At 38.7% G+C, this 15,626-nt stretch overlaps 1 protein-coding gene across 3 annotated transcripts in view; it reads left to right on the top strand.

Annotated features, from left to right (window-relative positions):
* Positions 1 to 15,626, top strand: part of FSTL5 (follistatin like 5) — a 626,682-nt gene that overhangs the window by 357,575 nt on the left and 253,481 nt on the right. For all 3 annotated transcript variants that reach the window (XM_045019769.1, XM_045019768.1, XM_045019770.1), the window contains 2 exons: positions 806 to 1,002; positions 14,748 to 14,868. In XM_045019769.1, the coding sequence (XP_044875704.1) occupies positions 806 to 1,002; positions 14,748 to 14,868 (318 nt within the window). The remainder of the gene's footprint in view (positions 1 to 805; positions 1,003 to 14,747; positions 14,869 to 15,626) is intronic.

The raw sequence follows: 15,626 nt of genomic DNA, 5'->3' as shown, positions 1-15,626 counted from the left end.
CTCACAGCCCTGGGCCAGTACTCAAACCACTGAGCTATCCCTCCCCCCAATGGTTGAGGTAATATCTTTTAGTGGACTAACAGAAGCTGGTCCAATAAAGGATATTAACTTGCCCACTTTCTGTCTTTACTAGATCATATGTCATAGATATTCTTGCTCCCTCTTACCCTCCCTCCCCTGTTAAACTTAAATTCATATTCAAGGTGGATAAAGAGTTTGGGTTGGTTTATGAAGACTCACAGATGTCACTTCTGTTTTTGAAGTCAAATACTGTTATGAACTATATACATTTTGTAATATATCATTTTATCATGTTTACCATCATTACCACATATATTGTATTGCAATATATACTTTATTAATATTCATACAAAATGTAGTATGTATAAAATTTTATGAAAATCTTCAGATAGTCCAGCTCTAAAATGACCTACAGTGAAAAGAATAGCAGGCTGTTGGACACTGTTTAAGTTGTTACAAAATGTTTTTAATGGAAAGTCTTGTGAGACAGACAACTAAGCAACCACATATGATTGTTACACCTTTATAATCCAATTTGGCCTCACCCAAAGCGCATGTAAGTAAATGGAAAACCTCCCACTGACTTGGATTCAGCCTTCATAGAACAGATCTCTAGCTCACTAGATGTACAAATGAAAACAGCAATGCACCTACATGCATTAACCCTGTTGGATAGCGTTAGCAGTAGAAGATATCACTGTCTTCTGTATTTGCATATTTTCTTTATCCATTTAAACAATTTTTAAAATCAGCTTCAGAATTATCTTGTGCATTTCCTTTCCAGGGGACAAGTGCACATCCACTGAATACAGCAAAGTGAAAAATATGTTGTTGGATCTACAAAACCAGAGATACATTGCACAAGCAAAAGAAAAAAATGCTGAAGATAAAATGATTTTAAAGAAATTGCTGGTAGATCAAATGTTTAAATATTTCGATTCTGACAACAATGGACTTGTGGACAGTAATGAACTCTCTCAGGTAAGATATGGATTTTGCTTTCATCAGCACAATACCTCTTTACTTTGCTTGTGGTTAAGTTTGTAAAATCTCTAGTGTGGTGTAGATATGTGGTATGTGGTGCCTTTGATGCAACCCTTTGCCTTCATTTTATACTTACATGTAGGCTTAGTAGATGTGAGGCTTCACTCAAGGATTTAAGACTGCTTGAAAAGGATTATTATTATCCTAAGACATTAAATAAGACAATGTTAAGAACTAAATAAGTCAGGAAATTCAAAAATTCTGTAAAAATGTTGACCATATTGAACTGCACTACTTAATATTGTATCCCAATATAATCTTCATACCACCCCATTCTGTATATAACATGTCAGGGGGTATTGTACCCCATGTCAGCCCAGCAACCAAAGGGCTAACACAGAGCTGGGAAGCAGAGGGACAGGGAGGCTACCAGAAAAGTGAACTGGCTGGAAAAGGGAACTCCTGTCAGCAAGCTGCTGAAAAGCTACTTGGGTACAACACCCTAGAAAGAGATAACCAGACCAAGACACTGAAGAGTCTGCGGAAACCCAGAGGAATGTAGGAAGGAGCTCAGGCCACAGCCAAAGTCGACAAACCTTGATCCAGCTTGAGGACCCTGCGCTGGAAACCAGTGGAGTGGCTAGGCCTTGGTTCCCCTACCATGCCCCTTAACGGACTTAAGAGCACAGAAGGCTTCCAGATTCCTGGGAACCAGGAATAGACTAACAGCCCCAATAGGCTGAGTAAGCTCAGGTGCAATGCCTGGTCTGCCACTGCACTGACACATCAACTTACATGCCACATTTTACAGGGGAAAACAGAAGTGCTTAAAACCACATTATTCATACTGTTTGTCATATCTCTTCACCTGTAAAGCCAGGTAGCCTAGTTAGTTAATCCAATTCTACAGATAAATTTTAAAAACTTTCTAAAATACCTAAAATATATTTTCTGTATGTTATATCATAATGTTTGGTCCAATATTTAATTATCTAAGAGGGCTAGATGCATATGTTGTATATTATAAGGAAGAGGGGTTCATAGCTTTTGTATGCCAGCAAACTCCAATTTTTAAATCTGTCATGAAATATATGACCTTGAACTGTCACTGGTCCAAACATTGCCTATCTTGGATCTCAGTCAATTAAGTAGGTGATATGAATTAGTATACTTGCCTTGCACTAAAGGGAGACTGAATTTCAAATTCTTCAAATCTTTCTTTATTTCACAACTACAAACAAGCTTCATAGGTTCACACTATTTCACACTAGTCCCCATTTGTTTACACTACAAATCCACTAGACGATTTTGAATGACTGACAGTCTTTGAGTGAGAAGATCCAGACTAAAGTAGTGTTGAATGTCAGGATCAAGAAGCATTTACAGAACTCTATGGGTAAACTTCCTCATTCCTGAATCAAAGTATTTTTAAATTGGCCTCTGCTCCCCCATCTCCCCAATTCTTTCATAAACTCTACATTTTCTCAAATAATAATAAAATAAAATAAATAAAAAAGCGCTGCTTAGAACCAATGGAAAATAATGTGTGCCAAGAAAATTAATATACTGCACTGTGGTTTGGGAATCTTGTTAAAAATATATATAAGTACTCAGGACACTGTGTATTCCACATTTTAGTTACCATGGAATTTGTCTCAGAATCTGCCATCTTTTAACCTTGATGTGCGTAAAGAGAATCTTTATAATGTGAACAGCGTGCAAACTAATGGAGGATTGTTTCCCTAAATGTGCAAACAGATTCAGACATTAGCTGTAATATCTTCCATGAAGATTTAAATATTAACTGTACAACAGTTAGTTAATGGAAACATCCATTATACATAATCCCGGCAATGGTGGATAATAGTGGTGGACAATACAGCAAAGTTGCTGAGGCAACTAGTTGCTGTCAACAGTTGTTGAGGTAATGACTGAGGTATTAAAGATCTAGAAATTATCACCTCTAATCTTGTTCATCAGTGAGGAAGAAGAGCGCAGAGGCATATCTTTCCTACTGCCAAAAATCTCATCAGACTTCTGGGTGCAAATAATAAACAATGTCCTTCCTGGATGCAAAAGCCCCAGCCGCAAGACCCTCCCACCTTCCAGATTCATGGTTGAGAAATCTCATGACTTTGTTGCAATTATTGTAATTTTGGGTTTTTTTATTGAAGCCCCCACTTCTGAAATAATCCAAATATATGATAACCTCAACATCCATTTAAAAAACAAAGTTTCCAGTCCTCATGCTTGGAAGAAAAGCTTGAAAATATGACTAGAGTTCACACAGTAGGCTCAAAAAACAGAAGACAAATTAAAAAAATGAATTATTTTTAAGACAATCTCATGATTTAGGGGGGAGGCGCTTGATTCCTGGTTTTTTTAACCCTTGGGAACTGGCAATACTGCAATTTCTACAATGCAGTTACCAATCACCAATATAAAAATCTACTGCCTTTTAAAAAATCTGAAATATTGGAGAAGTGTGAGAATGTTAATTTAATATAAACCACTCAAGGAATACTGGAGTGATTTTTGTCCATTTTTATACTTTATTAGCTACACATTTCAGTGTTTCAGTGCATCCTATTTCCACAGATGTTCCAATTTGCAGCACTGAAGTATTGTAGCAACCGGAAAGTTTTGCTGCATTATCTCAGCCCCTTTTATCTCAGAGTATGTAAAGTGCTATATATAGTAATTCCTTACTAGTGAACAATTCAGATGAATCAGTTGGAGACTTCATGGAAATAAGGACAGCAGGATTTGGTTCCTGATTGCAATATTTTGGTTCACCAATCATGAAATTTCTTTCCACAATATGTGACATGCAAATACCTTTCCAGCAAAGGGATTATGGCTTTTGCAGTGGTAAAGCTGTCTCCTTTCATGAATTGTTAAAACTGATATTTCCAAAAGTGAGATCTTTCCCAAAAGTTAATTTATTTAATGTATCATTACAGTATCAAAAGTTGGCCAGACATTAATCATTTTCCCTTTCATTTGAACAGCCATCATCCTGATGTGATGTTATTAACAAATGATTATGTGATTTACTATAATTTAATACAGCATTATAGCTCAAGAATATATTTACCTCAGTTGTCCAGTGTAAATATATGACAAATTGTGGAGTCTTTACTCATGTTAGTGAACACTTACTTATGTAACTACTTTAATGGTCACTAATGGGACTACTCACGTGGGCAAGTGCTAACCCAGGATGGGTAAAGTTTGCACTATCTAGACCATACTGATTAAAATTTAATCTTTCCCCCTCTCTCAAAAGTAACAGTAATTCAAAGTATCTAAACAATTTGTAACAATAGGAAAATTCAGTCACGGTTGAAGGGATTTGGTACCTTGCAGGATCAGACCTCAAGTTAGCCAGAATAAAAGAAGATAATACATTGGCCTTCCTGGTGGTTAGCTATGAATAAGGTTAAGATTCTGTTACAGGTATTTTTGGTAAAAGTCAGGGACAGGTTGTGGGCAATAAACAAAAATTCATGGACGCCCACTACCTGGCACTGACTTTTACTAAAAATACCGTGGTGGAGGAGAAGACTAACAGTCGGAGCACTGCCAGCTGCTGACCTCCAGCAGCTTCTCCAGTCCTCCTGCTGCTCCTGCTGCAGGGGATGATTGAACCTCAGCTGCTGCTCTGGCAGCCCTGAGGACTGCTGCTCCTGCCACCTGTTTCAGCACCAACACTGCTCTTGTCACAGGGGATGACCACTGCTCCTCCAGCACCAGGGAAGGCCGACCCAACCCCAGCCACTGCCTTGGCAGCCCTGGGGCTGACAGCTGCTTCAACCCTGCTGCTGCAGAAGAAGTTATGGACGTTCCGGAAAGTCACGGAATCCATTACTTCCATGATAGAATCGTATCCTTAGCTATAAATTGCAACAGGCAAACTCACTTTTTAGCTATCTATTCTCTCACACATAAAACAAACTATTATTGAATATTCATTTATAAACTCTGCTTATTTTCTTGTTGTTGCAGATCTCTTTGTTAATTAAGTTACTTTATACTGGTGTGGGTGGGTGTGAGAGCGAAAACAAGGATCCAAAGTATTATGGGGAGACATGGGAATAAAGTTGTGCTTTTCTGGTGAAGAATGCAGTAGTTTCCATATGGTGGGATTGACCTTTTACAAACAGTAAACCACCTTTCTTATTTGCCATAAGTGTTCACTGAAAGATATTTGGGCTTTTAATATGCTTCATCAAACTCAACTAGACATGTTGAAGTGCATTTTTTGCAGTACTATAACAAAAAGATGAAACAATTTTACACTTGATTAAGTCCCCAGAAGCTATGTTTTGTTTTGCTACTGTATTTACTCATTATGCTTGTGGGCCATCCAGACAAATGTATACTGATGAAAAAGGGGGAAATTCTCCTAAAATGACTTGATCCAAGAGCAGGTTAAGCATGTCAGATAGAGTAATGATGAGGAATGAGATCTGCTTCACACTCTTATTCATGACGTACTGTTTAGAGTATCAGATGTCAAGATATATATTGTTTCCTTTTCTTGTATTTACTGGTTTAAAACAGGACAAATGAAAACATTTAGTGGGATATTTTTTAAAACTCATAATTATTCTTTCATATTTTGGTATTGTCTGTTTGAATACATTCCAGTTACGGTGGCAGGAGACTTGTTATGTATTGGTAAATTCACTTATGAAGTTGACTGCTGTTTCCAAGGGTGAGGCATTGAAGCTATAGAAAAAACTTTAAACTCAGACGAGGAATACACCTTTTTAATGTATTACCAAAAATCTTACACTGCAAGCACAAGTGAAGGCATAGTGTCTGACTTCTCATGAAGCACAGCAGTATAAACAAGACTCCTATTTATACTTGGAATGTTTTTACTAGATATAGGACAAGCACAACTTAAATATATGTCACAGGGCTAGCTGCACCTCTGAGTGCATTCCCCTCTTGTCTTCACCAATTCTGGATGGGATCTCATGATTTTCTGGTCTCTTTAGACCAGGTCCGGGGTACACCCTGTGTACCAACTGTGATTGCTCAGCAGGCATGGCATTCTGCAAGTCTTCCCTTCAGGAGTTGTGACCAGCAGTGAATACAGTGACCCAAAACAGCCTATTCTAAAGGAAGTATGGTTTAAGCTCAACAGTAAGGAACAAAGAGAAAAAGGCCTTAACACAATAAAAAGTCTACCTGCATATCTATCTTATCTAATGCTTAGGTAGGCCTAGCTTATCTTAGATATCCCAGCCATTGTGGACTGGGGGTCTGCTCCCCAGCAGTCTTTCTCTCTCTCTCTCCCTCTTTTTATCTACTGAAAGTTCTCTCTCCCATTTTCCTTCCTAAAATTTTTACTCACACACACATTCTATGTTTTGGAATCTCACTGCATAGTCTTTAATTCATGCAGTGCCTACATGGATAGTAAATTAACTTCATCTGTTATTCACAGATGAAATGAAAGGTAATATCCGTGAACAACATAGTTATTGCATGTTAATTCATTAAAAAAAAACCCTAACTTTAGTTTAGTATTTTAATTTTATTATAGTATTAGCACTCATTTCTTCCAAAAGATACAGGCTGGGTAGTAGGCATTTTGATCAAATTTTCCAAATAACAGTTTAATTTTCAAAATCCTTATTACTAGATTTTGATCCAATCACGGTCAGTTCTTATATTTACCAATACAATGTTACTGATCTATTTCTTTAGAGTTGATGGGTCTATCCTTTTATATATAACTCACTACCTGGAGTTGAAGTACATCAGCATCTACTAACTCAGAGATGAAATGTTCCTAAACTGTATTATTCCTCTATTGTGTCAAAGCTCTGAGATCTAAAGAGAATGGCATTTTATTTTTTTCCTTATATGGTAATACCATTCTTTCTTCTTACTGCCTTCAATACCTTGTATCACTATTTACACAGCCAGGACTACTCTCTTTAGTCACACCATTGTCCTCCGCATCCAAACAGCTTTCTGAAATAATCCTGTAGCATCATTCAGTGTATAGCTCCTCACTTTCATTTTGCAGACGATCATCGTTGAGATGAAATCTGGTATTGCCACACTCCTTCTCACTTGTTATTGCCTCTAGTCTGTAAGTTTTTGGCCTTACCTGTTTCTTCCATCATGTTGTTTCCTTTTCAAACTTTGGTGCACTTTCACGCCTGTGGCACAAGTAGGGACGTGCTATGGCTCTTTAGCTACTGCTGTACCTACTTCGCTTTTTATTGGGCCTTATTATTTTCTAAATGTTGTACAAAAATATAAAAATGCATAGTGCCTGCCCCCAAGTTCTTATAATCAAAGATAAAAGGGAAAAAAACTAAAAATGATGTAGGAAAAAGATGGGTTGGATGGAAAGACACCTATAGTCATCAGGGTGATTGGCTCACATCTTGCCATGATTGCTTGTTTTTAGTAGAAAAACTTCTTCATTGTTTTATCTGCCATAGGGAACACATTCAATTACCTTTGACAGAACCAAATTAGTTGTTTCCACTATTCAGATCACATGATTGAAAAATATATATTATAAACATTAAAAGTGTTTTAAGCTTCTGATAATGAGAGATGGAGGTCCTGGCTCTGATTTTGATTTAGGAAAACATCCCTATTGAGGAAAATACTTAAGCTCCATTGACTTCAAGTGCTCCTGTGCTTTCTTATATAACAATGGACTTAAGTATGTGCTTTCCTAACTCAAGCTTTTATCTACAGGGCACAGGCAGGGGGCAGAATAAACTTCTGCATAACTCATGCCTCATTTTCAAGGCCAGTCCTATCATTTAGCACATACACAACATTTTATTATATCCTTCTTAATTATATAGTAGTGATGCCCTAACCTGCATGCTTTGCTGTAGAGAACAGATAAAAGATGCAGTTTTACTATTTAATTTTAGACAAGACAGCAATTGAGGCTAATAATCTCTTTCCCCTTACAGCTATTGTTTATAATATGATGATCATGATTATTCATCTTTTTTGTTTTGTAAATATTCACATGTATGAGGCCCCCACCTACTTTTCTCCTGCAGGAAGAGGTGGAACAGGGTGTGACCCGTTGTGCCCAGGGAAGTCCTCACTGGAAATGCCAAGGTCAGGGCAGGCTATAAAAGGGGGAGCAGATACTCCCAAGATTGGTGGGTAACACTGAAGTTAAACTTCCCAACCAGTCATATGATCCCCCACACTGGTTATCAAGAAGCAAAAAAAAAAAAAAAAAAACCTCACACAGCCCCCTTTATTTCATTCCAGTTTTCTGGCTCCCAATCAACACCTAGGTCCAGTACAGTGAGAAGTTATTTAAAAAAAACTCTGCTCACATATACAAAATGTTTTTCTGACCCTTAAAGGTCAGTCAAATTACCAGGTCAGTATAGGTTTGGATCTTATCCAAAAGACTACACTGACAGCCAATCCTTTAGTATCTAAAACTAAAGTTTTATTATAAAGAAAAAAGAGATAACAAGAACACAGATGTTAAATGGTAAAACAGTCTCATACAAACAAAGATTCAAAGTCCATGAGGTTCCTAGCAGTATTAGTGAGTTTGCTGGTTTGAAAGTCGCACTGGAATACATCCACAGCTTGGATGGGTCATTCAGTCCTTTGTTCGGAGCTTCAGTTTGTAGCAAAGTTCCTCCAGAGGTAAGAAGCAGGATTGAAGACAAAATAGAGAAGATGCAGCTGCCTTTTATAGTCTGTTGCCATGTGGCCTGTGCTTCCTTTGTTTCAAACACAAGCCTTTTCTGTCCATAGGCATGCCCATGCAGGCCTTGCTGAGTCATAAGGTGTATCCTCTGCCTTCTCTCAATGGGTCAGTTGTATAGCAGATGGTTCTTAATGGGCCATCAAGCAAGCTAGGCAGATCTGATGCCAAACTGTCTGGGGGTGTCACCCAGATGCATAGCCCAAGTTTGACATACATATACATACATATCTATAACTCATAATACAAAAGGTGATACAAGCATATAAACAAGAGTATCATATCTGGCAAATCATAACATTTTTGCAGATATCTTACATGGTGTATCTGGCATAACTCATTGCAATTTTACAATATTCGTATTCATAATATCCTAAAGTGTCCCCCAGATTCCATACAGCATCACACAAGGATATTTATCTCCCCTGGCATCAAAGAGAAGGCCAATGAGCTGCAGTTTGGCTGCTTCACATAGTCTGTAGAAACCTGGGGCCCAAAAGAGCTATTTGCTTGTGCTAGTGTCTATGTCAAGTCTTGGCCAATGCTTTTTTTGAGGGGTTATTCTGTGGGAAAGCTGGAAGTTCTTTCTGTATACTAATTAAATTCTTGACCTCTCTGATTTTTTTAAAGTCTTTTACTGCCAATTGTGGTGGTGGTATTTTGTGTTCAATACACTCTTCTTATAGGAGTTAAACAAGCTATCAAAGAACTCATTGGGTAGTTAATCTTTGTTTGCGCCCTTTATATAAAAGCCTGATTTATTAAAGTATTTAAGCATATGTTTATGTCCATTCCCATATAGGAAAGCACATGAGCACTTGAAGTCATCTGGGCTGATGAAGGAAACTATGTCATTGCTAGTCTAAACCCTCCAGATGTAGTAGCATTTAACTGTGAATATCCTGTCTCCAATATAGCCAAGGTCAAAAGTGAAATGAATGATAATCTTAACCGACAATGAAAATGAATGTCAGTTTCAGCATGATCTCTCCTCCTGTTTCCCTAGGATTTAAATCAATTGACTAAGTTCCTGAGATTTTCTGAAGTAAAACAGTGTAGGATGTTCTTATGAGTTGAGTTGTGTTGTAAAGCACAATAAAATCATTCATTCTCACTGTGACTTATGTTTCAAATGGTGTCAGTCCTCACTCCAGAAAAGTGCCAGTGACAAATTATATGGCTTCTAAATGTATCTCTACTACATGTAAAAGCCAGAAAAGTTTCTGGAGTTTCACCCAGTTCGCTCAGTGCCTCTTTCTCTTGCAGTCTCTCTTTTCTGTTGGAACTATATTCATATGGGCAAAAAGGAAGAGTGGTTATGTCTAGAGTGTAGTTGGAAGGTGTAATTCCCAGTGCAGATAGAAATACTCGGGCTAGCATGAACTGAGGTACACAAAGGCTTCATTAATTGAAATTCAAAGCAGGAGCCAGGGCTGGCTCTAGGGTTTTTGGCAACCCTAAGCAGCGGAAAAAAAAAATGGTGTCCAGAATGCTGCCCCTGAAATTGTGCCACCCCAAGCACATGCTTGGTTTGCTGGTGCCTAGAGCTGGCCCTGGCAGGAGTATGAATGTGGGTCTTCTACATCCCAGATGAGTGCCATGACCACCAGGCTAGAGAGTCAGTCTGGGTATGTCTGTGCTGCAGCTGGGAGATGTGATTCCCAGCATGAGTAGACAGACTTGCACTAGCTCAGCTTGAGCTAGTGCTCTGAATTTAGCAGTGTGGACATTGTGGTATGTGTGGTGGCTTGGGATAGCAGCCTGATTTGAGACCCAGGAGCCCAGGTGGGCTTGGAGTTGGGCAGCTATCCCAAACTGCTACCCATGCAGAATCATCCATGCTGCTATTTTTTGAGTGCTAGCTCAGGCAGAGCTAGAGAGAATCTATCTACCAATGCTGGGACTCACCTGCAGACATTCCCAGACTGACTCTCTAGCGCGGTGGTCAGGGCACTCACCTGGGATGTGGGAGATCCAGGTTCATATTCTTGCTCTGAATTTACCTTCATGAACTCTTTGTGAGGAGAAGAGGTAGCATTATCTCCATCTTCCTGCTTGGGAACTGAGGCACAGGGGAAATAAAGTAAAAAATATCCACCAATTTTAGATGCTTAATTTGAGATGTTTAAGACCTGATTTTTTTTCAAAGTATTTGGCACTGTGTAGCCTTTTATATGTTCAAACCACGGCTTCCATTGACTTCAACTGCAGCAGTGAGCACTCATCTGCAAATCAGACCCCAATATCTCAAGTTGGGCACCCAGAAAATGAGGAACACCCAATTAGTGACCATCTGTGGAAAGTTTGGTTTTCACTTGACTTGCATCACATTGGAACTCTGGCAGAGGCAGGGATAGAAGACAGTTGTTCAGGGTATTATTCAACTTAACCATGAGACCATCCTTTCTCTTCCTGCAATCCCATGCCTCATTCAGGACACACCTTCCAACATCTTCAACAAATGAGACAGAGGGTCCTACAGACAACACCTTAGTTTACTATATAATTCTAATTTAGGACTGGTCTACACTAGGAATTTACTTTGGTATAACCATGTCTCTCAGCATTATAAAAATATCCACACCCCTGAGAGACGTAGCAATACCAACCTAATGACCAAATAGCAAGTGTGAAAAATCAGGGAGTTGGGGGTGGTATAGTTGCATATATTACACAAAGCCCTTAATTTTGGGACATCTGGTCACCCTAAACTAACCTCCCCCCCCAGTGTAGACAGCACTAGGTTGACAGAAGATTTCTTATGTCAACCTAGCTACCGCCTCTTAGGGATGTGGGTTACCTGTGCTGATGGGGAAAAAACCCTTCCATAGCTTTAAGTAGCGTCTACACTGAAGCACTACAGCAGCACAGCTGCAGTGGTGTAACTACACCGCTGTAGCATTGTAATGTAGACATGCCCTCATTCCCAGAGCACCACCCATTCTGTGCACTGAACGAAGCAAGGATCTTGTGTAATATATGTATGACAATGGTTTTCAAACGTCTGTATCATTGACCCCTTTTACACAGCAAGCTTCTGAGTATGACCTCTCTCCCCCTTATAAATTAAAATCACATTTTGTTATATTTAACACTATTGTAAATGCTGCGGGTGAAGCAAGGTTTGGGGATGGAGGCTGATAGTTTGTGACCCCCTAAGGGGTCACAACCCCTAGTCTGAGAACCCCAGATATGTGATCATGTGTTAAATAATGTGTTAAAATGCATAGGCACTAGGGGCCTGAATTTAGGTTGCATGGGCAACTGTAATCCTGGCATTTCCTAATTTTTTGAATGCTTAACTTTGCAAGCTTAATAGTGTTCTTTAAAAGTGTGTATGTGTGGTTTTTTAAAACATCAACATAAAGAATAGAAATTGTATCCTATTACAGCATATTAATTCCCATGTGGCTCATCATCAGGGTTTGGGACTTTTAGACCCATTGTACAGACCTCTGCCATTTGAGTGACTAATCATAGTAGGTTGTTAACTTATATGAGTTAGTGCTAAAAAGAGGTGGGATACTTTGCCAGTGGGTTTCACAGATATTTGCTGACAGCAGATTGTACCCATTTGCCCCCATGCTTATGACCCCTTCTTCTCTGTACCTTTTGACCTGGCACAGTCTTGTTTATTTGTTACCCATTGCTCCTTATTCTAGTTCCATTCTTCTCACATTACCAGTGCCAGTCTCCACTCCTGACATTTTTCATCCCAGTCTCCTGACCCACCCTCCATCTCCTGATTCCTTGTCCCTCCTCCTGCACGAGCATGGCTCTTTCTTTCTTTCCCCACCTCCACTCCCTGTTGCACTGATTTACGGTACCAGTATCCTCACCCAACTCTGTTTGCCCCAGCCCTTCACCCAATCTCAGTCTCATTCTCACCCACTGACTCCCAGTCCTTCTCTTCCATTTCACGCTATCTTCTAGTCCCATTCCCCCTTCTTTTCAACTCCCAGTTTCAGTTTCATTCTCTTTGCTTCCCCACCTTCTGCTCCCCCTCCAGTTCTGGTCTCCAACTCCCTGGGTCCTGATTCCAATAGATTCTCTCCCTCCCCACCCCCAACCCCAGCCCTTGTCCCATTTGAGTCAATTGGGGCCCAGCAATAATTAGGAGCATAGGAGAGAGAGGCTTTCTGCTGTCAGTTCAGATGCCTGGCCCAGAGTCGCTATTATGTGGAAAGTGTGGTTTTACCCTTGTAGCCCTGGCCTGGACAGTGCAGGGTCTGTTGTTGTGAGGGATTCTGTGTACACAAAGTTCTGTTTTCATGAGCCAACTGTGAATTTTAACATCTACAAGCCTCTCAAATTTAGAAGTTAATTAGCTGAAACTTGTAAAACTTCTATAACAGTGAGATTCCAAAATGCTATAAGCACAGTAACTAACTTGGAACATAAGGTATGTATATTTAATTGTCTTTGGCTGCATTTCTGCCTTTTATCAGCCAGCTAAGGAGATGATTGGGTGCTTAAGGACCAGTTTCATTGCATAGATTCCATACAGCATCTTTTTTCTGCATTCTGGTGGCATTAATCATAATAAACAAGCTAGATAAACAATGCATAATAGAACTAATTTTCTTCAAGTAACATCTTATTTAATAACTAAACTATTTGCATAGTAGTTTTTAAGGTTTTTGTGCTTGTGCATCTATAAATTATCATTTATAAATTATTAACAAGGTCATTATACATGTTTAAAGAATTTTGTACAGCTCCATGTGAGAGCCATCCCATTTGTTAGGGAAAAATAAGTTTGCACTTCCTATCTTTAGGCTTATTGGTCCTTTTGTTTTATGGTATTTGCATGTTTGGAAATATTTTCGTTTGCTCTAAGGAGAGCTGTGAATTCAGTTGTCAGCATTGCTCCTTTCTGCTCTTGTTGTCCCTTGGGTAGAGCAATTGGAATATCCCAATTGCACATTTGTGAAACAATCTGGATCCTCTGCATTTGGTTATGGGAAAACATAGCATTCAAAGGTAATAGTGTAAACTGTAATATCCCTTCAGCTGAAGTATAGTTTTTATTATGTATTTGTTTATATTTATTTAGGAGGAGAAAAGTATATGCTTTATATTGAATTGAGCTGTGTTCATTGCAGAAGTTTGAGCTTCTTGCAGCATTACAATGGTTGGCTGTGTTTTCTTTGATTCTTATAGATGCGTAATTAAGTTTTCTCTTTAAGCTGTGATGTAAAACATGGCTTTTGAGCATTTGTTGTTATGAAAGATCTCCTGGCACTTTTAAGATATTAGGTGCATCTATGGGATTTGCAGACTAGCATCTGGCAATTTTTGGTGTAATCTACATTTGTCCTTGCAAAGTCTAGAGACTGAATATAAATGATGCACAAATTAGAAGAACATTCCTTCAGCAGAGGTTCATTAGTGTTAAAATCTAATAACCACTAATTATAATCCACTTACAAAATGGATGCCCCCTTTGTGGAGATACTGAGATATCTTTTCAGGTCTTTTATAACAAGTTCTTAGGAAATATAATAGGGTTGTAAGATGTGTATAAAAAGTTGATGTAATTGCTGGTGTAATAAGAATTGGAACCTAACAAAATAAAATGTTCTGATTTGGAGTGGGGGGAAAGGGAGGATCATAGGATGGAGAGACTTGCTACTAATCAATGTTGTTATAAGGAGGACAATGTCCTTGTTAATACATCTCATTTTTTTGGTAAAGAATTTCAATACAGTGAAATCTTGCTTGCAATCAAGAATATCTATACAGTGTTATTACATACTGTGTCATACGGTATATTCCTCATATTTCACAAACTTTTCTGTAAACTCATTGGCACTGACTTAAACGTATTAACTTTCTAAACTGTAATAAATAATTATAAAGCAAGTGGAAGTCCCTAACTTTACACAGTTTCAGTTCATTGCCCAAGCAGCCTTAAAATGATCTATTAAATGATTATTAGAAACAATTAATTATACTGTGAAACTCTAAGAGCTCAAATGTAATTTCATGGTTATAATTTTCTTGTCAGGTAATAAAACAAGATGAGCTTGGCAAGGATCTGTCTGACTGCTCTCTGTTCGATCTGCTGAAATATGATGATTATAACAGTGACAAGCACCTAGTTCTGGAAGAATTCTACAGAGCATTTGGTAAGTACAAGATTTTTTCTATTCTTCTCACAGTTTTCTCTTTCTGTCTCACTTTTTTAAAAAATCAAATGTCCTAATTTGAAGTGCCATGATGCGGTGCTTCAACAGTGAGCACAACTTGATCATTATGATGTAGGGGAACGTCCTGAAACAGAAATCAATAGCAGATGCATTTGTGTCCAGTTTTCTCAAGATAATGATTCTGATAAAGGGGTATTTGTAGAAGATCTGCTTTTCTGTCAACAAACGAATGTACGGATGCACTAGTGAAAAGCTACTGTATTCAAGATCAGATTGTAATGTGTAAAATTGGTCAAGCCACATCCCTTTTCTGTATTCTGATTGCCACAAGCTTAACAGATACAAGTTTTAATTTCATGCTGATCTGCCGCTGTTGTGCTTGTTCAACAAAATTTGTAGAAGGGCATTCTGTAGAGGATTCATAGAACCAGGTGAATTTTCAGTGTTACTTGTTGGTGGTCCTTGTTGGACATCCCTCATTACTGGATGTCCAAGGTGTCTGGGAATAAAAGTTTACTGCTATATGGTATTGTTGCATCTCCAGACACTGCTGTTTTCTGTTACATGACCCCAATTTTTTGGCTAGTTGCTTGAGTCAAAAAGGGGTAATGATATTATAATGAATTGAAAGTTTTCTTTTCTGCTTACCACTCCGCAGTCATGCCTGCGGGAGGTCCGCTGGTCCCGCGGCTCTGGTGGACCTCCCGCAGGCATGACTGCGGAAGGTCCGCAAGAGC

This window comes from Mauremys mutica, chromosome 5 (assembly GCF_020497125.1).
Source record: "Mauremys mutica isolate MM-2020 ecotype Southern chromosome 5, ASM2049712v1, whole genome shotgun sequence".
NCBI classification, from domain to species: Eukaryota; Metazoa; Chordata; order Testudines; family Geoemydidae; genus Mauremys; species Mauremys mutica.
The sequence above is the reverse complement of the archived record's forward strand: the minus strand, read 5'-3'. Positions and strand labels throughout refer to the sequence as shown.